The 26528-nt window shown below is 42.3% G+C and overlaps 2 protein-coding genes across 2 annotated transcripts in view; both read right to left on the reverse strand.

Moving 5' to 3' along the window:
- KCNIP1 (potassium voltage-gated channel interacting protein 1) overlaps window positions 1-9462 on the reverse strand; it is a 294849-nt gene extending 285387 nt beyond the window's left edge. Inside the window, exon 1 of the mRNA XM_041417879.1 lies at window positions 9375-9462. Coding sequence (XP_041273813.1) covers window positions 9375-9462 — 88 coding nt within the window. The remainder of the gene's footprint in view (window positions 1-9374) is intronic.
- Window positions 9463-22983: 13521 nt separating this feature from the next.
- Window positions 22984-26021, reverse strand: LOC121343141 (translocon-associated protein subunit beta-like). The gene is made up of 3 exons (XM_041418058.1): window positions 25950-26021; window positions 24035-24189; window positions 22984-23131 (listed from the first exon to the last, which is right to left on the reverse strand). Exons 2-3 carry the CDS (start codon window positions 24187-24189, stop codon window positions 23014-23016), a joined length of 273 nt encoding a protein of 90 aa, XP_041273992.1. The 5' UTR covers window positions 25950-26021; the 3' UTR covers window positions 22984-23013.
- Window positions 26022-26528: the final 507 nt, after the last annotated feature.

Here is a 26528-nt window from a genome sequence, read left to right on the forward strand (position 1 = left end):
GTCACCTTTCTTAATATTATCTTCCCAGACAATTACATATCAGCTTCTCAATCCTGCCTATTTTTCAAAGGCCATTATTCTCATCCTGTTACTGCACTCCTTTATTTCATGTAAGATACTGAGCTTTGTCACTTACAAACACCTTCACCTAACAGCCAACCTCTCTGTCCCTCCTAAAATCATGCAGTTGTGGAAAAAAGATGATATAATTTAGTTTACTGGTAAACTCTTCAACTTTACTTGCATTTAGTATTATCTCTTGTACTGTAATAGCAAGTTCACTGCCTGACTGATATAATAATGAAGAGCAATTTATTACCCTTGATATGTTTATGATCAGTGAAAATATGGACATTTGAAGAAGACAACCAAGAGGACTTTGAAGAAATATCAAAATAAAGCACATATTTCAAAGTGATTAAAGGGATTTGCATATACTGCACTCTGGAAAAATAAAATTTAAAAGCTAAACAACAAAATTTCATGTTTAGCAATCTTATCTGCTTCAGAATGAAAAATAAAATTAAAAACAGCTTCTTGAGCTTATGGTGCAGCCCTACTCTGCTGAGTGGTCCAAAAGTCTCAAGATCCAGCAAATATGCAGCTAAGACTGAAACTCGTGACCTTCTTATCTGTAAATGTAGTACCAAATGGAATATTTACTGTTTGATGACTGTCAGTAGCAATCCTTCACTGTGATAACATATTTACACAGATTACAATTTCCACACATCCATCTCCCAAGCTCCTCTGCACGTCTCATTATGCAACTGCAAATAATATGAAAACAGATTATCTTTGGCAGAAGTTACAAGTGGGCTACATGACACATTTTGTTTAAGTAACATTAATTTGCTCTCCAGTTCCATTAAAACTATGGATGTGGCTGAGGATATAAGTAGAACTAACACCGAGTTTTCAGCAGAGATTAAAGAGCACAGCATCTATTTCAATACTTCTTGTTAATCATGAAAATAGTGGAATTTTTTCTTTTCTGTTTATATGCAGCTTTGGCAGAAACAAACAGGAATCTTGCCTTTCCTAGACAGGTGGGACCACAGTTATCTTATTTTCTTATTTCTGTTCCAATTAGTCTCTTCTGTAGAATTTGATTTTGCACTAATTTCTTGTTCTCTGTATTTTCACACTTCAGTGACTTCCCTACTGCACAATTCATTTCAGAAAGGCAATGAGGCTGTAAGTTGCAAGGGAAAATATCTACAATGCCATTCAACTACACACAAAAAATAACAGGTGAAGAAAAGGTATATGTAAAAGATAACTGCCGTGACAGAAGTTTGCATTTCACATGACTACTCTTTGGAGAACTAGTAGAAATTTACAGTTTAACAGTTATATATTACACACAATCTTCTCCAGATTTGCCTCTCTGATCTTTTATTCTTCATTAAGAAAATACTCAAGGAAATAAGTCAACAAGTCTGACTGGAAAAAATATTAGCCAGTTCAAACTGAACGAAGAAAAACCCTATTGCATTGAATTTATGGAAGAAAGAACAGTTTACATTTTTATAGCTTTTAACCACATCTTACTACTTTAAGAAGACCTACCTCACTTCAATTCACTTTTGGATATAGCACAAGCAAGTCACCAGTGAAACCCTCTGCTAAAAACTTACTTTTAGGAAGAGGAGTAATCCATGTACATCAGAAACATGCCATGTGCAGCCTCCTGCTGTGTGACTAGCATTATTTCACCTTGTAATTTGCATCACTCCCCCTGCTCTCCTTCAAAAGAGAAAATAAGCAACTACAGTACCTGTTCCATGTATGATGAGGCTAATCAACTAATAAAAAGGCACTTTTCACTGAAGCAAACCTTAATGCCTGTCATTAATCATAATTTCTATTTCTACATTATATTATCATACTCCACTTCCATTTCTAATCTTTTTTTGCATTACTACACTTCCATTTGTAACAAGATATTTCTGTAGTTTTAGTGTAACACATCCTTTCATAGGCATTTATAGAAAAAAGTTATTGAAACAAAGAAAATACTATGCAATACCATAAAGTATTGGCAAAGAGCCAATATGCAACATTAAAAACCCCCACACTTCAACTTTACTTTTCCAAGAAAACACTTGATATGAATCAAGTTTCTGGGAAGAAAAGTTACAATAAACCTCACCACCCAAAATACAAGACACAATTTTCTATTTTTCCATCCCTTAAAACTCTCAGATATACTGCATCCTACTGGTCCTTCGCTCGAGAACTCACAGCTACTCTGAACAAGCTACTGCTTTAACATTCTGTAACTTGTATTTCTTAAACACTGTCACACAACTATTGCTCAATCATATGGTGCTCTTGAGAATCAAGAGATCCTGACCTCAGAGGCAACTACCAAATCCTGAAAGAGCAGTCAATGAATTATCAGACCCAACTGAACTAGCCCCAGTTTGGAAATAGCTCCTTTGTTTTCTCAGTAATATTGTATACTTATCTTTCAGGGCTACAACATTGCAAATAATTAAGTTTCTAATAAATTTCTAGCAGCCACATGCAGCTGTATGCTTGCACAGACATTAGTTTAGAGGCAGAGGTTTGTGGAGAGTTTTTTAAAAGGGAGACTAAAGCATTACCACTTTCAGTTCTGAAAATTCATCTTGCTCTTGATGAAAAAAGTGCAATGCACGCACATATATTCAGATTCCTTAAGTAGCACAGCCTTTGCAGAAGAGATAGTCTTATTTGAAATTTATTTTTCATAGGCATGCAAAAAAGTAACATGCCAAAACAGAGGTATACTTTGCTTAGCAGCTCAAAGGGTCATCATTATGGAGAAAATGTAACTAGATAAGCTGGTATTTTCAAAGAGCAAAACAAAAATTACAGTCACATGATGCGAAAGTCCCCATCAAGCAATGAAACTAGAGTTTCATGGGGAAAAGTTAGAATCAGGTACTAAATGGTGAAGCTTCAGTAGTTCCAGACTCTTCTCTAAGTGAGCAGTTATTCTGCCCCTCAGAGAAATAGCTCCCCTCTAACAGCATTGTATGTACAGAAACTCTCACCTTTCAGGGCCATTTGGTAAACACTGACAAGTTCTAACTCCAATCTATAAAAGCACATTATTAAGGGTTCTGTAACCACTTACCTTATTAAAGAAGATTTAAAACACTCAGAAAATCATAATAAACAGATAACTGATTAATCAGTTCCTTCTGAATTAGAGCTTCCCTCAACTTGAAGGCAGCAGCCCTAATTCAAGAGGTGAAGAGGGGCTATGTTGCCACAGGATGATCAGAATATCTTTTCATATGTCACACAGGTGCAGGAACTCTGGCATGACTTGCACAGTTGTAATGAACCTTCCTGAATCTTTAGGGCATCTAGCAACATTTACCCCACCCTTGCATTTTCAGAGGCTAGAGCCATGCAGTGCTAGTAGCTCCAAAGGCACAAGATTAACCTCCCCTAAGAGGAGATAGAGCCTGAGTATGACTAAGAAAGACCATGTGCTTTCCTTACCATCTCACATAACATCTAAGAAGACTAGGTGTGATTTAAATTCACAAAGCATCAAAACAGACGACACAGCTGTAAAACACTCAGAATACTTTCTTTCATGCTGGGAGAGGCTTGGGGGACAGCAAGATGTTTGAAGACTTTATCACTGCAGTGGAACAGATAATTAGGCAATTAAAACTATGAAAAGTAGAAAAATTACTAGTTCCAGATGAATTACACTGTGGAACAGAATTGGGAGAAGCAAAAAAGCAGAAATCTGTGCCTTTCGCAAACATCTTTAGAACACAACTAAAAGAGAGAAAGTTCTGGAACAAAGGTAAAAGGGTAGCTAATTTTCAGAAACTTACCTGGTTTTGCAAAGGAATATTTGGAAGGAATTGATTCCTAAAATAATCTTGCTTTTCTTGTCTTAGTAATTAGAACACATTAATAGAAATCCAAGAGGTCTCATTCCTGCTTCATTTTTGGTAACACAGCAAGGCCCTTCCCTCCTAGGTTTTTAATGGTATTAGCAGTATCTTCACACATACAGGCTTCCTGTTTAATCATTCTGCTCAATAGGAAACCCTCTACAAATTCACTCTTCCCATCCCTACTTGCTTCCAGGCCATGGAGAATATACCACCATTTCACACACCAGTGTAATGTGAAAGAACACCTTAACTTCCCACAAAATCTTCACAAAGGCAACTTTGGTGAAGGTGCTCTGCTCACCTACTGTCTAATCACATGTGGTAACATTTCCAGAAGCCTCTTCTATGACCTTCTCTGGAGGTATACTGAACACCCATCCCAACCAAGGAGAATAAGGGAGTAATCCCACTCATGCCAGCTGTAATGGGGCATGCTTCTCCAGGCATGCTTTCTTCAATTTACACATCTCACTATGCAAAGCTCTGAGTGGAGGAGACCTTCTCTTGCACAGACGCAAAAACCTCTGCTCTGGTACTAAGGCTTTCCAAATAAGAACATACTAAGAAGGAAGCTGGAAAAATCTGCTAGTCTAGCTTGTAGAAGTACCAACTATGAAATTCTTGGCTTGCAGCCTCAGAGACTTGTTGCAGATGTAAACTAGGCCAGAGGCTGCACAGTGGTATCAGATGTGATACACTTCCCTTACTGCAAGAAGAGGCCACAGTCTGTAGTGGTTTAGGTTTGCCAATTTGAGATTTCCTGGCCAACACACCAAATAATGTGGTGGGTTTAGCACTGGCCAAACGCTAGTGCACCCACTAGAATATAGGTACTAATTTCCTGCTGTGAGATAGGATTAGGAGAAAGGCAAAACAGGCTCAAAACTTTAAAAGGATATTTAAAAAGCTTTATTAACAGTAACTAAAAGAAAGAATAATGAGAATCAGAATAAAACCTTTAGAACACTTCTCCCACTACAACCTTTTATTTCCTACTCACAATGTATAGAAACAATTCAATCAGTTTATCACTTCTAGAATAGCCTTTCTGCAGCTCAATTAGGGAGAGGAGTCCCTCTAATAAATTTATGGAGACTTCTCCACAAGAAAACAGCTCTCTCATGGCTTTTGATTTCCATGAATAACAGCTGCCTGGAACATCTGCAATCATAAAGTCCTTCCCATTTTTACAGCTTTACTCACAGCTGTGTTTATGGTCCATATAAACTTATGGGGTACTATTGTAAAGATGAGCTGTTCAAGAGCAAAGGTTCTCTTTATCTATCTTTGAAATCCTCATAATCTCTGGGAACAGAGGTCTTCTTCTCTCCCAAGGAGCAGAGGGTCCTTATCACTCTTCTCTCTTTCTCTGTTCAAACTTCTTATGGGATTACAGCTACTTCAACATTTGCTTACTTTAGCATGGAGGCCTTTTCAAGATGTATGCAATTTGAACACTTTCATCTCCCCATACCTTCATGTATTAGAGGGGAAAAGAGTCTGATGTATTAATTACATTCTTCTCCAAAGTTTTACAAGAGGATTTCAGCCCCAAGATTAAGACATCTCCTCATCTCTCCCATCTGGGACTTGACTTCTTCACTGACCTCGTTGTTTTCATGTCTTCCCTTTACGTGACTGCACTTGTCGTTTTCTCTCACTCGAGGGAAGACTGAAGCAGTGAAAGAGTTAGTATTTTGCCCGAGGCCTGCAGATGGTCACCTAACCCCAGCCGGGCTAGGCAGCTTGCAGCCAGAGCTGCCGCTGGGCTCGCGATGGGGGACGGGGCGGGGAAGTGGCTAGGATTTTAACAGGTCAGAACTCAACAGCAGCTCGAGGGTGGGTGGGTGAGTCGGGCAATGGCTTCTCCTTCCCCTCTACCCTGTGGCTGCGAGTGAATCTCTGGGGATAGAATCCTGGCTGAGCCAGACTGGCCCAGGGCTGCTCCAGCGCAGGCAGGGCCCAGCAAGGCCTGGGCTAGCGGCGGGGACAAAGCTTAGCAGCAGCAAGATGTTAGCAGCTGTTATGAATAAAAATATACATATTTTTATTTAAGGTTACAGAGAAAAAAACGGTGGGACCCTGCCCGGCCTAGCCTCACGGCCTCCCCTCCCGGGCAGCCAATGGGGCCCAGACCCACGGCAGAACCCGCCCAGCCCGGCCGAGACAGGCCAGCCTTGTTACCTGTTCTCAGGCCAGAAAAGAGAGAATTCTCAGGATTTTATTTTTAACATGCGAATTCACAGAGGCATTATCGGCTTTGTCAGTGGTTTAACAGATTGTCAATTCTCAAAGCTAATTACTGATTGTTTTTTTTTTTTTTGTCAGACACAGAGGAAACTGCTAGCAGCTTCTCTTAGAACATCACTTCTGTGATGCAAAACCAGCACACCTCGTCACAACTTGCTGTAAAAGGAAGGACTTCATAGCTGCAATCAATTTCATTTTAATATTGTATAACCATTGCTATTATTAAAACAAGTAGAAGCCATAGAATGCAGCTAAGGATTACATGCCAATTGAACTGTGGAGTATCTCCACCTACAATAACCCCGCAAAATGGTTCAAGCATAAGAGAGTGAAACTTGTGCCTAGTAAAGGATTTTCCTTGTAAAAGGTGTTTAGAGTAAATTCTCACATTAAACAATATGAAAGAAATGAGGCAGGAGTGGGATGAAAAACACAGCTGATAATACTTGAATATGCAAAAGCATGTATATGGTGTATGTTTAAAAAAACAGTAATAGTGATATACAAGAGTTTCTATTTCTTGGCTTTACATGCAGAAGTTGTACTAAAAGAAATACCAAGCAATAAGCTCTGGGGTGAACATACAAACAAACATAAACACTTTTTTTAAAATTCAACAATTGTGAGCAGTATTTTTTCTAGTAACTTTCTAGTTATGATTCCCTTAGGAAACTTCATGGACTCTCTCATGGCTTTTGATTTCCATGAATAACAGCTGCCTGGAACATCTGCAATCATAAAGTCCTTCCCATTTTTACAGCTTTACTCACAGCTGTGTTTATGGTCCATATAAACTTATGGGGTACTATTGTAAAGATGAGCTGTTCAAGAGCAAAGGTTCTCTTTATCTATCTTTGAAAAATTGTGAGCAGTATTTTTTCTAGTAACTTTCTAGTTATGATTCCCTTAGGAAACTTCATGGAAATATTTATTCTAATTATAGCAGGTCTTTGATGTCTGTGCAACAAACTTATTCAAGTAGTTTATTCCTTCCTGAATCAGGTTCTCTCAGTTTAAAACACAAGCTGAATGGGAAAAAAAGGAAGTTTTTCAGAGTTTAAAATTCTTTGAAACCTAAGAAGACACTCTTATCTCATCCAAACAGCTTGAAGTGAGACATTGGCATGCGAATGAGATGGGTAAAAGTGTACAACACCATTGCATTGGCTGCAATGATCATGATAGTACAATGCTGGCACATTTCAGAAGGTGGCAGGGGGGCAGGAGAAACAGGTCTTGGACATTTTATACTTTAATTTCTAGCTCTTCACACAGTGCTCTTGTGTCATCAGACTCAAATTTTCATCTATCCCATTACCAAAACAAAGACAACTGTGTCAGTCTCATTTTATTATTGTATTTATTATGTCAAGAAACACAAGGGCTGCTTGAAAGCGCCGCATTAGATGAACTGCTCTAGATATACACGTGGAGAAACATGACCAGAACATAAATGTCCTCTTGCCTTCAGTGGAGCTCAAAGAGATGGCACAAAATTTACCATCGATCACTTGTGACTATAATAGCATGCATCCTGTATACCATTATCTCATGAAAAAAGCACAAATCAAGTACACCAAATTCACCATACTGACATGCTGTAGAAAACAAGATCTTGCAGACATCACCACTACCTTTTCTTCTGAACATGACAAGTAACTTGCTTTTCTCACTTGTTTTTAATAGTGAGAGAAGAATCTTGGCATTAATCATGAATTATAACCAAAATCTGTCAGCTCTTTTGTATGACAGACTTTACAATCCTTATTCTTTCTTCTGCTGATGTTTGGCAGTGTATGGACAATACGGAGGAAAGTGGAAGAAGAATTACATACACTCAGATGTAATTTTAAACCAACCTTGATTTTAAAAGCAACGAACCTGTCCAGTATTCTTATTGTGAAACAGACATTTTTCTGGTGCAGATTTCTTTTGCAAGCCAGTAATGTTAATATGAGAAATCTGTCTAAGAACTACATTTCTTTTCCACAGAGAACAACTGAATACATTTTCCAGTTTCTGCAAAAGTAAACTGCTCTTAACAGTTCTTGGCACTTTTATACTTACTTTTTTTGAAAGTTACCTAAGCCTGCTTTAGTTTATCCTAAGAAATCACTTAAACATTAAAATTCATACTAGAGCATCTGCATGCTCCAAATAGCCAACAAAGCCACACATCTCCAAGAATTCTAAACTTACATGAAAAACAAGTGTTTATTTTTTTGCTCTTTAAATATGACTATATTAAAAAGAGCTTGACTTTGTATTTTAAAAAATTGCATCATAACAGAGACTCTTTAGCCTTATACAAATATCTCTGTTAATAATTTAGTTCAAACCCTATTATCAATTCTCAAAACCACCCCTGCATCCAACCAAATACACTAAACTTGGAGAAGTCTGACCTTCACCTAAGAACTGACCACATTTCAACAGGCAAGCAGCATTCAAGTATTATAGTATTGTTTGCAGTTGTCAGGAGTTTCCACAGAGATCACTGATACTCATATAAATAGCTGCCAGAGGTGTGCTGATAAGTGTGATGAGAGGAATAGCCAACAAAAATAACATAACTTACCTGAGGGCACCAACAGAGGAACTACTAGACTACAAAGAAGAAGAGAGAGTTTATTTTGTTTGTTGTTTGATTTTAGTAAAGAGGACAGCATAAATAAGTTTGGTACTCTTTCGCTTTCACACGAGAAAGCACAAAGGGTGTAAGTGACAAGCAAAATTTATATAAGAAAAAGGTATTTCAAATGTATGCAGTAAGCAATAACCTAGATTTTGAAGCAAGGTATACACATGCTTCAAATTAGCAGAGACAGTGAAGCATAAAATGACACCGAGAAATACAAGTTACTGACAGTTAGGAAGCCTTTCAGTTTTTTAGGCTGCACATCAATTGTTTTCACAAACACCTCTCTGAACACATTTAAATAATTCACTATAGTTGCCGGCCAGGGCAGATTGATAAACACAGGTCACAAACTACACAAGGTAGAAACAATTACATAAGGCTTTCAGCACAACTCCAATCTTCACTGCATACAGCAACTTCTTTCAGAGCAGCCAATTCCCAGAATTAAACCAGAACACCTCTGAAGAGACAAATGATAAACCCTATTGAAACCTCCCACAAGTCTACAAAACTCAAACCACAAACATAACAGAACAAAGGAACAGTATAAACTAAAATGTTTCCCTTACCTTTGCTGAGAGTGCCTGTGATGAGTTTAAAAACAGTCTGGGCAAATTTGACAATCCCATGCTTGCATCTCTTTGAACAGCCACTCATGGTTCAGACAGATAGACTCTTCTCTCTTACAAATTTCAGGAATAACAATAAAATTAAAAAGTGAGTCCTTTACAAAGTTGACACGACTGGTTGTGCAGTGCACAGAACTCTGCTCTCATGCACCAAGCCCCAGGCTCTGCACTGAGCTTTGCTCACTCTGAAGCTACCACGGAGGACTGCAGTGGAGCAACGTACATCTCTTTTTAGTTAAAGGTTCAGCTGTCCCCGTCATGCTCTCGGCCGGGACTGCACGCACCTGCTGCGATGCCCTGATAGAAGCTGGTAAGCATAGCAACACCTCAGCCAGACAGGCGAGGGGAGGGTTTGCCTCCACTGGCTGTGCGGGCTGCCACGCTGGGCACAGGGAATGCAGCAAGAGACGGCTGGAGTCACCAGCTGCTGCAAATAAAAGAAGCTGCTGATTAAAGCTTTTCTTGGTGCCCTTTTCTTGCGGATTTCAAGAAAATTGTCAATTTTGCCCTCGTCAGGTCGAGAAAACCAGAAGATAACACTTTTTTATTTTACCAGCACCGTAGTGACACAGTCACATGCAGAAGGCTGCATAGTATTCCTTTGCAAAACCTGCTATTAGTAGGAAAACATAGCTGCACCCAGGGGGAGGAAAAAAAAATAAAATCTTTATTTTAATTATACCAGCTTAGACGTTTCTCCCATAGTGATTTGCCCAGCACAGAGGGATGTGCCACCCGGCCTTTCGAAGTCAGTGGGGCTCGGGCTTACCCTTCTGTGCAACCCCACATTTAACTTTTCACGTCGTGTTGGTGCGGTGCTCACTCCCTGCACTGTACTGGGAGTTATCCTAGCAACAGCCACAGTTCTGGCTTCTCCACTTCAATCAGTTACTGCTGCGTGTCTTGAATACTCTGAATAAGAAGACTTGATGAGTCCAGCAGCAAAGCAGAAGCGTCTCAAACCTCATCTGAGTATTGGGCATAGTCGTGCATCTTTAGGATTAATTCATGCTGGCCTCCTCTCAGATGCTTTTTAGCAACCCCCAAAATGCAGTATTTGCTTGCCCCGGCCTCAAGGCTTATCTCAGGTTTCTGCTCACACCCAGCTGCTGCCCGTTAAATTGCTTTATCAGCCTTGTGAGAAATAGCTACTCACTTTTCAAAAATTTAGAAAGGTTTATTAAACCTTATGAAAAATACAACAAAAGGCTGAAAACGTTACAGCACCGGGAGCAAAGGATTTTCCCCACCATGTGCTCACCCACACAATGGAGATTTCGCCTTTTAACTCTTTAACCCCTCCCAAAATTCTGTCCATCGACTCCTTCTTCACTGTCCAGTGGTGGAGTTTACTTCCTCAAATCCTGATTGGAGATCAGATGTCCCTATAGTGACAAGCCAAGCCAACCCTCCCAAATGTCCCAACCCCAGCGGTCCCTTGATAACAACGCAGAGGGTAAAAAATAACTATAAATCTATAAAAATTTTCTTAACCTATATACATGACACTTGTCTGTTAATTGTGAGAGTCAATCATTGCATTACTCATCTATCACAGCCTTGTCTCTGGCCTCCTGGAGCCAGCCATCACTCAGAGCAGCAACAACAGAGCACCGGCTTTAAAGAGGGACAGGTGCAGCTTTGCACTTCTGGGAACTGCGATATAGCTTTAACTCAGGGAGCAGTAAACCGCTTTACAGGAAAACTTACATTCCTGAACCAAAACTCAGGGCTTTGCCAAAGAGCTCACCTTGTTACGAGACTCCCGACTATCTCTCCCTCCCAACTGGAAGTGCCTTCCTCCTCCTCATCCCTGCCTCACACGCGCACCCCCGCACTGCGTTCTGCCCCTTCCCTTCCCTTCCCTTCCCTTCTCCACGCCACCGCCCACCTGCTCCTTCTTAGGTGGAGAGCCGTGGAGCGCTGTCCTGGATGACTTTCCTGTGTGTCATTTTACCTCAAAAAACAATGTTCTTTGGTACGGAAAAAGTGACTTGAGGACAAAATTACCACCCTCGTCAGCTCGTGCTGGGAGTATCACCCCCTGCGCTGAGCTGCCAGGCACTGGACGTTTTACTGCCCTCTCACTTGTATCCAGTCGCCTCACTCAATTTCAGGTCTTTTCAGATGTAATAGTCCGCAGCTTTGGAAAACTTCCGCAAAACGTCATGGGAAAGCAGGTGTGAGCTCGTAAAGACGCTTGGCCCTGTCTGGCAGATGTGGGGGCTGCCACCAGCCTCACACGAACATCCTCCTGTGGCTAAAGCCTCCATCTTGGGGCTGTGCTTCCACACGACCTTTTGGGTAAATTTTTCCGTAAGTTTCTCAGAAGTCTGACTTTTATTTACTGTGCTCCAAAGGACAAAAGGGAGCTAGCTTTTTATTTAGATACTGCCTTTGAGACACCAGTGGTGAGTCGTGAGGCCACTCCGGGTCAGGATGCTGCAGGCGGACAGAGGAGCAAAGGCCCTATTGCCTTCACATCCTCCCCAGCTGAATTTTAAATACCCAGATGTCTTGGGCTTCCTGCCACCATCACCTCTACACAGCCCAGAGCCTTGATTATATATGACTTCACCGTTTCACAGATTATTACATTTGTGGGGATGCTCAGACCAAAGAGGCTAGAAGGAAACTGAGGCAGATTGAATACATTGTTGAACATGGTTAGAAACTTATGGCTAAAGTGGTGCACGAGCTTCGTATGTAAATCATATTTCTATCCCCTACACCACAGATCAACGACCAGTAGAGTGAGGAATACAGAGTGATGAGAGGACACAGGGAGGGAAAGAGAATGTAGATTATTTGTGGAAAGCATGGTACTAAATAACTCCTTAATGAAGTAATCTCCAAGGCTGTTCTTTATTCCTAGATAGCCAATTCAAAGTTGAAAAAGTTATTCTTCAAAAGAAAAAATAAAAGCTGTAATAAGGCAGTGAAACGTCAGTAAGGAAATCAAGGAATCAGCAGATTATGAATTAGTCTATCAAAAGTTTGCAGCATGTTAATTTAATTTATATAGATACATTATGATAAAATTGGGGGTCAGGGAATGTAGGATAATAGAATGAGTACTAGGAGCATTAGTAAAGAAAGCTATGGAGACTGAAGGGTCTTACGCAGCAGAAAAAAGAAAACTGCTGTGTAATATTCAGACAGGACTTTAAGCTTGCCTGGTGATAGGAAAAGTGGGTGCTAATGTCTTCACAAGTACCTCTATGGGCGGGGGTCTTTAGGGGAAATGGGTGTTAATATCTTCAAACTGAGTCTTAATGTCTCTACTAACCCGAAGCCTTGGAAGTTTGTTACAGAACCCAGACAGTCTGACTCAGTTAACTTTAGGGTAATAGGAGAAATGGGTCCACACAAGTCTATTGCAGAACCCAGACAGCCTTTTGCAAAAACTTGCAATTTTTTTAGGGGGAAATTGATGATACATGTTCCAGGGGGAACATCTGGTAAGCAATTGGGAAAAAGCTGTACCTTCCTAGTGCTTCTGCCACTGGGGAAAGAAAGAGGGCAACGTGCGACCAGGAGTTTAGGATAAAAGGAGGCTGCACCCCCAAAACCTTGTGAGAGACCCTGTGGGGATATGCCCCATCAGACTCTCTCCTTTTCTTTGAATAAAGTTGCAGGACTCCTCTGTCTCTTTTGTGAACACTGGCTTTTCGTTGTGTGGCTGTTCCATACATGGTGCTCTAGCTTCCAGAGATTTCTTCTCAGACATCCATTTGCCCCTTTTGGCCCTCATGTCCTAATTTAACCCCACTCAGCAGCTCAGCTGCACACAGCTGCTTGCAGCTTCCCAAGAGGACAGGAGAGAGAATTAGAAGGGTAAATTAAGAAGACTCATGGGCCAACATAAAGAGAGTTTAATAGAGAAAGCAAAAGCCAGGCACACTTGAAAACAAAGCAAGGAATAATTTGCTGCTTCCCATGGGCAAGTAGGTTTACCTATCCCTAAAACAGCAAGGCTCTATCACACGTAACAGTGACTTGGAGAAAATAATGCCATCTTTCCAAAGTTCCCCCCCCGCCTTCCTTCTTCTTTACCCAACTTTATAGGCTAAGTATGATATGATATGATATGCCATATGTTGTGGAATATCCCAAGAGTCATTTGGCGCCAGCTGTTCTGGCTGTGTCCCTTTCCAAGTCCTTGTGCCTCCTCAGCCTGCTCACTGGTGGGGTGAAGAGTAGAAAAGACCTTGACTCTGTATAAACACTGAGCAGCAATAAGGAGAAAAATCCCTGTTTTGTCAACAGGGCTTCCAGCATAAATCCAAAAGAGCCCATACCAGCTACTGTGTCTATCCCAACCAGTCCCAGCAGACCTATAACAGGTGAAAATGGATCAAAAAGAGCACAAAATGCACATCAGTCAGAGCAGATCATCATAACCACAGGGTTGCATAAAAGTTGCAGCAGGTTCAGTGGAGTGTTGGAGATTTCTGTCCTGTAACTCATTGAAGGCTGGAGTTAACCCAGCTTTCAGCAGAAGTTTCAGCAGCCAAAGGCCCTCTAAACACTGTCATTCCAAACAAATACTTGGGCATAAAGATACTGATCCTGAAGGGCCTCTAATTGCTTACTATCTGTGGGAAAGTCCAAAGTCAGCTTATTCTGCGATCAAATGACTTCAGCACATGACAGAGAAAGTCTGTTAGAAACAAAGGTGTTATGTCCCTCATCTGAGATTTTTTATAATGGACTGACACAGTAAGATAAGTATAGACAGACTGTATTTCTGTATATTAAATTTCTGTATGTTGCTAGAAGTCTAAGGAGGTCAGTCAGAAGCACAAAAACCTGTGAAACTAAGGGAAGGTTGTGATGTAGGGGATAATATTTTTCTCTGAAAGCTTTACTGTAATAAACTCCAAAAGAGTATCGAATATGCTTTCTAATTTTTTTACATGGATTTTCAGCATACTTAATAAGGGGCTAGAGTAATTATAACATTTAGAAATGTAATTGGTTCATTTGCACTCATGCTTAGTTTAATTTTCTGCATGTCAAATCTGAGTACACTATATACAAGTTAATTGTCATTCCAAAAATATATAAAATTGTATTATAGGAAATTATTCTTTCCTAATTTGCCTTTCAGGATCACAGTATGGGTGGATGAGAGGTAAAAATATTCACTGAGTATATTATCATATGAGCCAAGTTCAGTCAGGGAGTTCAGCCACTACTGACATAAAAGACTGCTAAACCTATTTGCATCAGGAGAAAGTTTAATCTAGTAACTTGAAACTACACACCAAGTGCTCAAGAGTAATCTCTGGAATAAGTATGAACAATCCGGCTGTGGACTTGGATGCCCTACTTTCCTACAATCCTCTCCAGCATAAAGGGAATATCTCTATTTTTCTGTGAGTACCTTCACTTTGGGAAGAGCGATTCTAGAGCTAACTGCTGCCATGGTGTGAGGGTATAGTGATGCCTCAGGTTTTAGTTTTATATTTTTCAGATTCTGTGGTGCTTTATGGGGGGATGGGCTGTGTGTGGATCTGGCCTTCATATTAGGGGATAGTAAGCTCTCTTCACAGCGTAGGTAGACAGAACAATACTTGCTCTAGCTGGGGACTCAAGGACAACTGATCCACATCTCAGGCCCAAGAGCATAAACAATGGTGGACCTAAGAGAGAAAAACAATAAGGATGGGAGTTCATGGGCTAAAGCTGGAACTGGACAATTAGTTCTAATATGCTAACGGACCAAAACTTATCAAAGTGACTGGTGGCCTATTTTGTGACCATTTTGAGTTCACCTGAGGTGTAGCCCTGGCTGGGCTCTTGTGCTGCCCAAGATGTATCCATTGAGGCCTCCTAATAAATACCTACTTTAATCTTTAGCTCTGTCTAGTCTCTTCTAAGTCAGCCATCACAAGGCATCAGTTTCTGGTGACTGCGACAGGAGGGGGAAACTGATGCCTTGTGAAGGCTGACCTAGAACAGAGGCTAGATGGATCTAAAGAATAAAATAAGTATTTATTTAGAGACCTCAATAAATCCAGTCTTGTCCATTCTCATGTCTGACTGAAAAAAGACTTCTCTTAGAAGCAAAAATAATCTTGGCCTAATTAGGATAACCCAAGTCACTCCTTTTCCCTGTGATTTGAGGAAGTGCGCCATTGCAGAAACTCCTCTCAAACTCCTTCTCATAAACTTTTTTGTTAAAAGTTTTCCATGTTGGTATGATGCGTGGTTAAATTAAACCAGTAAGAAAGAGTAGAATATTTCCTCCTGCACTGGGAATTGTTTTCAGTCTTGACATATTCATCCTGAGCCTGGTAGTCCCTCCTGCCCTGATTGTCAAAGTCAGACACATAACTGGAGCATGCCAGAGATACCTGCTCAGCCTGTGCACCCAGCTCTTCTTCCCAGATGATATACACAGACTCTCACCCACACACAGAACTTGAGAGGTACCAGGTGTTCTCTTAGTTCCAGAAGTATTGAAGGTGATAGAGTATGTCACAGACATACTCTATCACCTTCATTGCACTCCCAGTTGGCACAGCTGTCTTAGAGTAGAACATAAATGAAATTTCAATTATCTGTCTGGAATCAAATCTAGCAAGTACAGGCATTTGTTCCTGCTAGCTGAGTCCTAATCACCTCTAGAACCGAGATAACCTAACACATCAAGAATTGTCATTTAACTGATCCCTAGAAGAAGTGTAACTTCAAGGAATAGTTTTGAAAAATTGATCTACATAAAATGAGGAGTTGTCACCTTACTTGAATGCAGGTAGTCTGTGCGGATAGAGATCTCAGCACGCCGTATCCCATGCCATTATTATTTGCAATGTCAGCACTATTAGTATTGAGCATTTTCCATGTATAGAAATCCAACTGCATTGGAGCCCCAAGGAAGTTTGTTCTAATACCTGTTCTTCAAATATGGTAAATGGACATACAACCAGATAAACTTAGTTGCCTGTAATTACCTGTAATTAGTTGCTCATCAGCTAATTTTCTTTTGTACCAGTCTAGCACTTCAACAGCAGCAGCCCCACTGTGATATCTTCTCCAGTGCTTTCTGCCATTGTGCCAGGCAGATAATGACCATTGCATTTTCATTCATTCTGTAGTTCCAGTTAGTATTATCAGACAGAATCTTAGGAACATTGCTTGAAGATTTCTTCATCACTACAGTGTTTGGATTTTTATGGTGCAGTAGTTACCTTGACTCAGGCAGCATTCCTCATTCCTCATGGGAGCGGAATATGTATAGATAGTGACACATCAGTATTTTCCACAAGCATTTCATTTGGGTTGGCTCATCCTTTTATTTAATATCCCATCTGTCAAGCATGACTAATTGTTTATTTACATAGACATCTAGGGAAAGAAATAGCACTGATGAAAAAGCATGCATGATAGATTGGGTTTTTTAAAGTGCAGTGAGAAACTAAGAAAATCAGGGTTTGGGTTGTGCTGGGTTTGATTGGAGGAAAGTTAGTTTCCTTCATGGTGGCTGGTATGGGGCTGTGTTTTGGATTTTGATGAACATAGCAATGGTAATAAGGATGTTTTTGTTATTGCTGAGCAGGGCTTACACAAAGCCAAGGCCTTTTCTTCTTTTCATAGTGCCTCACTGGCAGGGAAGCTGGGGGTTCATTGGAAGCTGGGAGGAGACACAGCCAGGACAAGTGACTCCAACTGATCAAAAGGATATTCTAGGCCATATGGCATCATACTTAGTATATAAAGTGGAGAAGAAGGAAGAAGGAAGAAGGAAGAAGCAAGAAGAAGGAAATTAGGCAGACATTTGGAGTGATGGTGTTCGCTCTCCTAGAGGTGGCAGAACACCTGCCTGCCCATGGGAAACAGAGTGAATTTCTTGTTTTGCTTTGCTTTTTCTTTCTCTAATAAATTGTCATTATCTCAACCCATGAGTTTTCTGACTTTTACCTTTCCAATTTGATTCTCTCCCTGATCTTGCTTGTGGGGGAGTGAGCAAGTGGCTACATAATGCTTGACTGTTGTCTGGGGTCAAAACATGACAGGTACAAAACCTTTCACCTGAAGTACAGGCATCCATAAACAGAGTGGACATAAACTGAGTTACAATTCTGCCTTTTTGCCTTTTTTCCAGGAGCAATCCTTGACACCTTGAAGATCATTCCAAGCACATAGCTCGTCTCTGCCAAACTATATTGTCTTCCCTGGAGTTTGTGCAGACAGCTTTTCCCAGCACAGGAGGCTAAGGCCAGCACCTAGATCCTTCTTACCACACTAAGCATGGTACTTGCTGTACAAGCTTCCTGCAGAGTGGCTGAAATTCCAGCATTCCTGATGTTACAGCCCTGGACTTCCCTTGAGGTTGTTTGTAATTCTTGCTTAAATATACTGGTTATGTCATAATTCAAACTAGAATGAGGCTGGATATTTTTCAAATTCTTGAATAAATTTGAATATATGCAATGTCTAAAGCCACAGGCTGCTACAGCACATTCCTTAAAATTATGTGGAGCTTATTGTAAAAACACCAAACCACAATAAATCTAGCCATTGCTCAGTGTTTGGCATTTTCTTGGCTATGAGTCCAGGAAACACTCTAGTGACATGTCATAATTTTCATTTTGTCTGTTCTTATCACACATGTGTCAGTGAGATTAAAAGCAGCAGAAGAAGCAGAGACACACAGGCTCTAAAGAAATATTTTACAGGGAAGTGAATTAATGGAAACTTTATGGTTTAACATATGAAATGCATGCTTACTGCTGTGTTTACAGCAGTGAGGTGATGCCAGCATTTTAATGAGGCCATGCTTAACGACCATCTTAGCTCTATATAAGCAGGATGCCTGTTTTTCAGAGAGGGGTTAGACAAACTCTTCCTTTGTTCTGTCAATCACAGTTTGCCTAACCATAACTGAGGACAGAGATACTACTTGGCAAATGCAAAGCTGCTCAGAGAGCAAATGGCATATACTGAACACAGAGATTGTAGTGAGCTTGAAAAGTGGAAGTGGGGAAAGGTTGGTAATGGTCTTGTCCTTGCACAAAGGTTAGGGGGAGCTGAGGGCAGCTTCCCCAGAAAGACATCCACAATATAGAAAAACTGGTTTAATCCAAAAGCAAGAGACTTACTTCTCATAAGTCAAAGTATTAGGCTCCATGGAGAAATTAGCCTTCACAGAAGTCATTACAGAGGACCCAAGTAGGAAGAAAAATAAAAAAAAAAAAATATTAAACCATGCTTCCCTTCACTTTGGTGGCAAGAACTTGTCAAAGGGTGAGCATTCTCATTGAACCAATAACTGCTCTTATGCCTCCTAGATCCAGTGACATGGAATCGTGTACATATTCATTTTTATAATAGAGTGAGAGCATGTATGAACTTGAGCTGTCCTTGAATGAAGGAGGAATGCAATGGCTAATATGTAAGCTGTGCTTCAATGTCTTGGTAGGATAGGTCAGAAAAAAAACATGAAACAGTGATGAGAACATCAATTTGAAGAACTTCTATGGCAGTAAGGATAGCGTAGCTCCTTCTAGAGGCACTAAATCATGAAGTTTAAGAAATGAAATTTCCTTAGCATTTCAATGTTGAGAGCTTTGTAACAAGCTGGCTCCTGGATAAGGGCCATGGCCAGATTAATCTGCAGTGCAAGTTTGGGACCATAACAGCGATAGGGGCCGCAGAAGAGGCCAGGGTAGACGCGGCGGCGGCAAGGATGCGCGTGTTCATCATCTGGTGTGCAAGTCTTCCTTCTCCATCATTTCAATTTCAGGGAAAATTAGAACTATATTTCTTTCATCCCCCCAGTTCCTTGCATACTAAGTTTTCATTCAACCTTCAGTTAATTCACTGATGCATTCATTGGTCTGAGCTTGGTATATACCTTGAGACAAAGTACTTCCTTTATGTTGCAGTAATTACCTCAGACAGAATTTATTGAAAATATTCTCTTCATTTTTAAAATCTTTTTATTAAATGGCTCTAATAACATATACTTACCTCATACTTTTTTTTCAGCCCCAAAATCTATTTGCCTCAGTATAATAAGGTTTAATGATTTGGCACCCAACAGTTTTGTGACAAGCTGTCTTTAGCTTGGTGTAGGCAATACGAAGCAAAGCACCTCCAGCCAGCAGCCAGTGGCTGGAGGATTACCGATTCTTAACTAAATCAGTAATCTTATACTACTATTTACACTCTGTTGATTCTTGAAGTGTAGGCAAGTTGATTTATGCAGCAGACATTGAAATTCTCAGAGAGCAGGAAAGATATTATATACTTGTACATCATAATGAGCTATAACAATTTGTTCTAGTTTGGAAACTTAAATTCTGATGACAGCACAAAGACTGCACAAAGACTTACATAAACAAAGTCAAGCAGGATAGGGAAGCACAGGTCAGGCTTCCTCACTGAACTCCTTTTACCTTCTTCAGTCTTTTTTGTTTGTTTTACACACACAATGGTTGCTGAAGCTTTTGGACAGATGGTAAAGCCCTTTTCCAATTAAATTACAATTAAAGTGGTTGGAGCTGATCTACAATTTTGAATAATTCTTTTTTAATGTATTAAATATTTTCTTGTTTTGATACAAAACTGCAGTGTGTATCAATATGTTTTTGATTTTCTGAATAGTTTTATACCTACCCTTCCAATTACATTTATGACAGATGTAAGTTTGCACACAGACCCAAATGTGGCTCTGAATGGCCTGATTCTGATAATCAGTAAACAGAAAACCTCTTCTAGATGAAAAACTGTAAATGGCTTTTAGACAAACATTTGAAGAAGTGTGTCCTAGTTGCCCTGGGAGGAAGAGCCCTGAGACTATTTTGATACAGAGCAATAAAATTCAATACAGGCCACAATAATTTGGTTATATAATTTCTAAATTTGCAGACACCTCTGAGAAATTTTTGTAAGTTGCTCTGACTCTTGAAAATTCCACTAATAAAAAGATGAATTATACTTATTGTTTAAAATTCATATTCAGCAAAACACTGAGTAGACATAATGTCCTGTAATCAGGGATTAATCATATGTGTACGGCTACAGTATAATCAAACAGTTTGTAAGTTACCCTCAGGTAAAGTCTATTCATTTGGGAAAATCCACAAATGTTTACAACTACTTTGCATTTGAAAGTTCAGATTAACTTAAAAAAAGAGTAAATTTATTTTTAACCCTACGACCTGTAATCACCTGTAATACTTTGGAAGCAATAACAAGGTAAGTGCCAAAGAAGATGGTATTTTCCCTAGCTGCCAGTAGAAGAGCACTGATGCTAGAAAATTGATGTACTCAGTTTCTTGCTACAGCAAGTGACAGAAACAGTCTACTACTCTATCTACTATATCTACAGAGAATTTAAGGAAAAGCACTAGTAAATTACAGATGATTGAGAAACAGAATCCCTTTCCAAAAGCCCAGCAATATGGTATGTTAGCAGAATCACAAACAGAGAATAATATTTCCCCGCTTTTGTACTACTTTATTTTGCAAGTGAAATTTCAGGCACTTCAGCAAACAGAGGTGCCTGGTGAGATTTTGAAAGAAGATGGTAGCTGCTTACTTCCCTGAGTTCCTCTGTGATCTACTAAGTAGTTCTTCACAATTGCAGCTAACAGATGAGGGAGTGGAATGCTTTCTCTCAGGATGCTCAGTAAAAGTACTATGAATCATCAAGCACCATACTCCTTAACAGTACCACAAATATACCTACTTCTGTATAAAAGCAGCCAACACCCTGTCACACTGGACTTTTTCAAGGCCCTAAAATGGCCTTTAAGTGAATGTTCCTTTGCACATCAGCTAGTACTCACCACCTGAATGAATTGAGCATATTGTGAACTTCGCACACTTGTTCACAGAGAAGTACATTGTAGGGCAGGAATTGTAATAAGGCAGATTTATGGCTTAAGAACCTTGTGAATCAAAGCGGTAGGTTTGGGGAAAGTTGTCACCAAGCATTGCCTTTCATGGTGTGTCATTTTTATTGCTGTTTTGTTCCCTCTCAAAGCTAATCAAGTTAAATCCATCTGAAATGAAGTATAAACTTTACATTGCACAAGCTTACCAAAACTATTCTGAATAATATCAGCCAGAGAGAATTTAGTCAGACTACCTGGGGTCCAGAAATATGTGTATCTCACATTACACGTAGATTTTCTTCAAGATTTCATTTAAATTCTACATTACTTAATGAGAATTTGGAGAAAAAAGTTTTACATCTCCAGGTCTTCACCAGAAACCAGGCATTCCTAGAAGCAAGAAAAATTACATATATCTAGCAGGTTATAGCTGATGCATTTTGAAAATCAGCTACTTGGTGATAGCACAAATACGATTGTATAAAGATAAGTTTTGCTATGGGGCCAGAACAGGGTACAAATATATAAAAGAAAGAATAGATCGGAAGGAAAAAGGGTCAGTATGCCCAGTGGCACAAATTTCCAGCTCGGTTAGCCAGGGTGGGCCAGGGTGAGTGCCCACAAACAGAGGCAATTTTCCAGGGGAAAAAGAAGTCCTTTGCCCAGGCTCTGGGTATCAGATGAAAGCTGGAAATTAGGGCTCTTAGGATGTGCAGGGACCTAGATTCTGACCACTTTAGTTTTGGAGAATACCAGCAAAATTTGGAAATTTCTAGCTTGGGGGGTCAGAGTGGACCAGGGAGAGAGGCCACAAACAGAGGATATTTTCCAGGAGAAAAAGAAGCCCTTTGCCCAGGCTCTGGGTATCAGATGAAAGCTGGTGATTAGGGCTCTCAGGATGTTCAGGGACCTAGATTCTGACCACTTCAGTTTTGGAGAATACCAGCAAAATTTGGAAATTTCTAGCTTGGATGGCCAGGGTGGGCTAGGGCAACTGGTCGCAAAGAGAGGCTATTTTCCAGGGGAAAAAGAAGTCATTTGCCCAGGCTCTGGGTATCAGATGAATGCTGGTGAATAGAGCTCTGAGGACTTGCAGGGACCTCGATTCTGACCACTTCAGTCTTGGAGAAATCCAGGAAAATTTGCAAATTTGTAGCTTGGTTGGCCAGGGTGGGCCAGGGCGACTGGTCGCAAAGAGAGGCTATTTTCCAGGGGAAAAAGACGTCCTTTGCCCAGGCTCTGGGAATCAGATTAATGCTGGTGAATAGAGCGCTGAGGACTTGCAGGGACCTCGATTCTGACCGCTTCAGTCTTGGAGAAATCCAGGAAAATTTGCAAATTTGTAGCTTGGTTGGCCAGGGTGGGCCAGGGCGACTGGTCGCAAAGAGAGGCTATTTTCCAGGGGAAAAAGACGTCCTTTGCCCAGGCTCTGGGTATCAGATGAAAACTAGCGATTAGGGCTCTTAGGACTTGAGTTGCCCTGGATTGTGACCACTTTAGTTTTGGAGAAACAAGGCTGACCCAGCTGCTCCTCCACAGGAAGAGGAACTACCCTGGGACCTGGTCCTGTCTGCAAGGAACTTTGTTTTTACACTGCACCATCCAGAAGAGCAGGGGTTTGGATTTGGCACCCTGTCCAGGCTCTGGAGGGAATTTCAGGGACACGTCTACTTCTATCCTGTTTAGACGTCGATGCTCAGGAGCAAGGAAGAGAGTTGGGAGAAATTTCAAAACATGAAAAGATACGGAGCAATTCTGTCCCACTTGACGTTGAGCATGCCAGAGACGATGCCAAAATCTTCTGGGGGGAAGGAATCATCCGACAGCTCCACATCTAGGGCAGCACTGAACACAACAAAGAGGGGGATGAGGCAGCAATCTTAAGCTTTGCCATCTGCTCACAGGCTCTGCAGCAAAGTGCATTGACAGTTCCAAATAGAAGAACTGATTTTTCAGAGATGAAATGTCACCAGTAGAAGATGGGGAGGAGAGCTGAGGTATCTTACAGGGAGACTGCAGAGGGAGGAAGGCAAAGCTGAGAGAAACAACCACAAGGACAGGAAAAACACCATTTTTTCCACAACACGATTTGGCAATTTGCTGAAGTTCAGATACCATCCCATGGATACACATGTTGGCCTAAATAATAATGAAATCCCACATACAAAATTACAGGATCTCATAATTGTTGCATCAATTCAACATTACAGCACCATATATTCTTCTGTTGGCAGTACTGTGCTCAGAGTGCATTATTCTGCCTTTAAAAAAATCTAAAAAACAAAATCTCAAAGCCCTTTAATAGTGTTTGCATTTTGTTCAATCAGCTTTTCATTCTGGAATGAAGCTTTTTACCAGCATGGTGGAAGTTCTGTTTTATCCTTGACAGGTCCTTAGTTAAGTCCTGATAGCAAAACGGAATTTTCATTAAAAAGAATAAACGTGAAAAAGAGCTCAGAAAGCCAAGAAAGGGAGCTGCATGCGTGGGGAACAGAGTGTCACAGGACACCACAGGAACTACACCACGCTGGACTGACAGCTTGAGCAGCCACGAGGTGAAAGCAGGGACAATGGAAGAGGAAGGAACAGGCAAATTTCAGGGTAAATCCTTCAGGCACTGCTGGAAAGCTCAGAGTTAGAGGCAGCAAAAGCAACAGCACATCATGGAGCTCAGAAATTGCCTTGTACCCTGAAGCCACACAGAGAACATTTGTTCGTGGTCAGTACTGAAGCCTGGACAGAACTTACCTGGAGCCAACATTGTAGATGTTGTACTGCAAAGTCAAGTCCTTGCCCTCCACTGCATATCTGTTTAACAGGGATTTGGAGGCCAGCAGCCTGGCACCATCCTCGCAGTGAGCCACAGACACCAGGGCAAACACGGCAAGAAGCAGGAGCTTCATCTAGAAACACAAGGAAATGGAATGCCACTGGTCATTTGAAATCTCTGAACACTTGCCTGTGAGGATGTAAGAATTGGCATGGCAGTGTCCCAGATCTGCAGCCATGGAAGAAAAGTTCATGGTCTTCTCCCCTTTCAAAGCCCTGGCCAGTATCACTCCCTTTCACAGAATCACGGAACATTCTGAGTGGAAAGGGACCCAAAAAGATCATCGAGTCCAAGCCCTGGCCCTGCACATCTCAATAATGGGCAAAGCTTTCAGATCACTAAGCCTCTTCTAGCGACTTCCAGAGCAAAGGCTTTGGTAATTAACAATTTCATCACTTTTAGCAACTAATGGTCAATTGCCCTTGCAAAGCCTGGCAACTTTCCAGCACTGTCTTACACAACAGAATTAGTTCTTCTCAGAAAGCACAGCTCCTCACTTCCAACATGATTCTTCCCTATTTCCAGCCACTGCAGAATCACCAGCTCCCTCCAGTGGCTTTTATGATCCCCTGCACAAGTCCCTGCTTCAGGCCACGTGGTCTGACTTACCCAAACACAGTGCCTCTGCAGCCACCCTGCTGAGAGGACAAGGAGACAACAGCAACACTACAGATGTGACCAGTGAGGACACTTGATGGGGCTTTTAAATGCAAAAACTGCTTCGAAATCAGGGCTTCTGCCCTCCACAGTCACAGGGTGGCTGGGGTTGGACAGCACTGTAAAGACCATGCAATTGCCATGGGCACCTTCCACTAGCCCAGGCTGCCCCAAGCTCCATCCAACGTGGCCTTGGACACTTCCAGGGATGGGGCAGCCACAGCTTCTCTGGACAACCTGTGCCAGTGACTCACCTCCTTCACAGGGACCAATTTCTTCCCAATATCCCATCTAACTCTGCCTCTGGCAGTGGGAAGCCTTGTTTTGTCACTCCAGGCCCTTGTCCAAAGTCCCTCTCCAACTCTCTTGGAACCCCTGTAGGCCCTCAAAGGCGCTCTAGAGTCTCCCTGGAATCCTCTCCTCTCCAGACTCAACACCCCCAGCTCTCCCAGCCTGTCTCCAGAGCAGAGGGGCTGCAGCCCCTGGATCATCTCTGTGGCCTCCCCTGGACTCACTCCAGCAGCTCCTTGTCCTCCCTGTGCTGGGACCCCAGAGCTGGAGGGAGCTCTGCAGGGGAGGGTCTCAGCAGAGCAGAGGGGCAGAATCCCCCCCATCACACGCTGCCCACGCTGCTGGGGATGAGCCCAGGGCAGTGTTGGCTTTCTGGCCCCAGTGCACGTTGCCACGGCATCCTGAGCTCCTTGTCAACCCATGCCCCACATCCTTCCCAGGGCTGCTCTCCATCCATTCTCCCCCGGCCTGTTTGTGTTTCGGGCTGCCCCAATGCAGGTGCAGCACCTGCCCTTGGCCTCGCTGAAACCCCTGCGCTTGGCACGGACCCTCCTGCCCAGCCCGTGCCAGCGCGGCTGCCAGAAGCCCCTTCCTTCCCCCAGTCCTGCCCTGCTGCAGCCGCACAGCAGCGCACGCAGCCCAGGCTGCTCCTGCCCACTCACGAAGCCCAGAGGGACTCCAGGACACCTCTCAACAGGGAAGCGCCCGATTCCACCCACGCTGCCCGCGGAAGAGCCCGACTGTGACGCTCCAGCGCCAGAAACCGGCCGGTCGTTCCTGGCCCCTCAGAGCCCAGGACCGATCCTCTCTACAGACCCTCCCCAGCGCCCCCCGCTCCGGCCCGAGGACACGGCCTCCAGCTGCCCCGCGCCGCCCGCCCCTCACCGTCTCTCCCGCCGCCAACGCCGCAAAGGCGAGTCAGCGCCACGGCGGCGGAAATGACGCACACGAACCGCGCCGCAGGTAGGCCCTGTGCTCCCTGGGAAATGGAGTCTTGGCCCGGGCACACGCAGGGACTCCGCGCCTGCGCAGGACACGCTTCCTGCGCTGCCTCATTGCCCAGTGTGGTGGAAGTGGCGGCCGGCAGCGCGGCCTGCTGGGCCGGGCTCTGGTAAGGAAGGCTTTGGAGAGGAGCAGCAGGTGTCTCTCGACACGACAAGTAACTCTGACCACGCGAGCAGCCTGCCCAGGTCCGTGGTGGATATGTCAAGCAGTGAAGAAGGAGTGAAGGAGAAGGAGCAGGGCTAAATTCCTCGAGAATCAAGTGCACAGAACCCCAGGGTCTCCCTTCCTGCACTCAGGACTCCCTGCTTGACTCACTCCCTGAAGACAGGCTGCAGCCTTCTGCTGCCGTGGAACAGGACATGTCCCGACCTCCCTAGTGCAAAGCCAGCAGCATAAGAAACCTGTTGGTGTTTCCAGCACTGCAGGAAGACCTGAGAGCTCCCCTGTGCCCATATCTCT

Source organism: Onychostruthus taczanowskii, unplaced genomic scaffold, assembly GCF_017590055.1.
Source record: "Onychostruthus taczanowskii isolate IOZ18803 unplaced genomic scaffold, ASM1759005v1 scaffold107, whole genome shotgun sequence".
In the NCBI taxonomy this organism is placed as follows: domain Eukaryota; kingdom Metazoa; phylum Chordata; class Aves; order Passeriformes; family Passeridae; genus Onychostruthus; species Onychostruthus taczanowskii.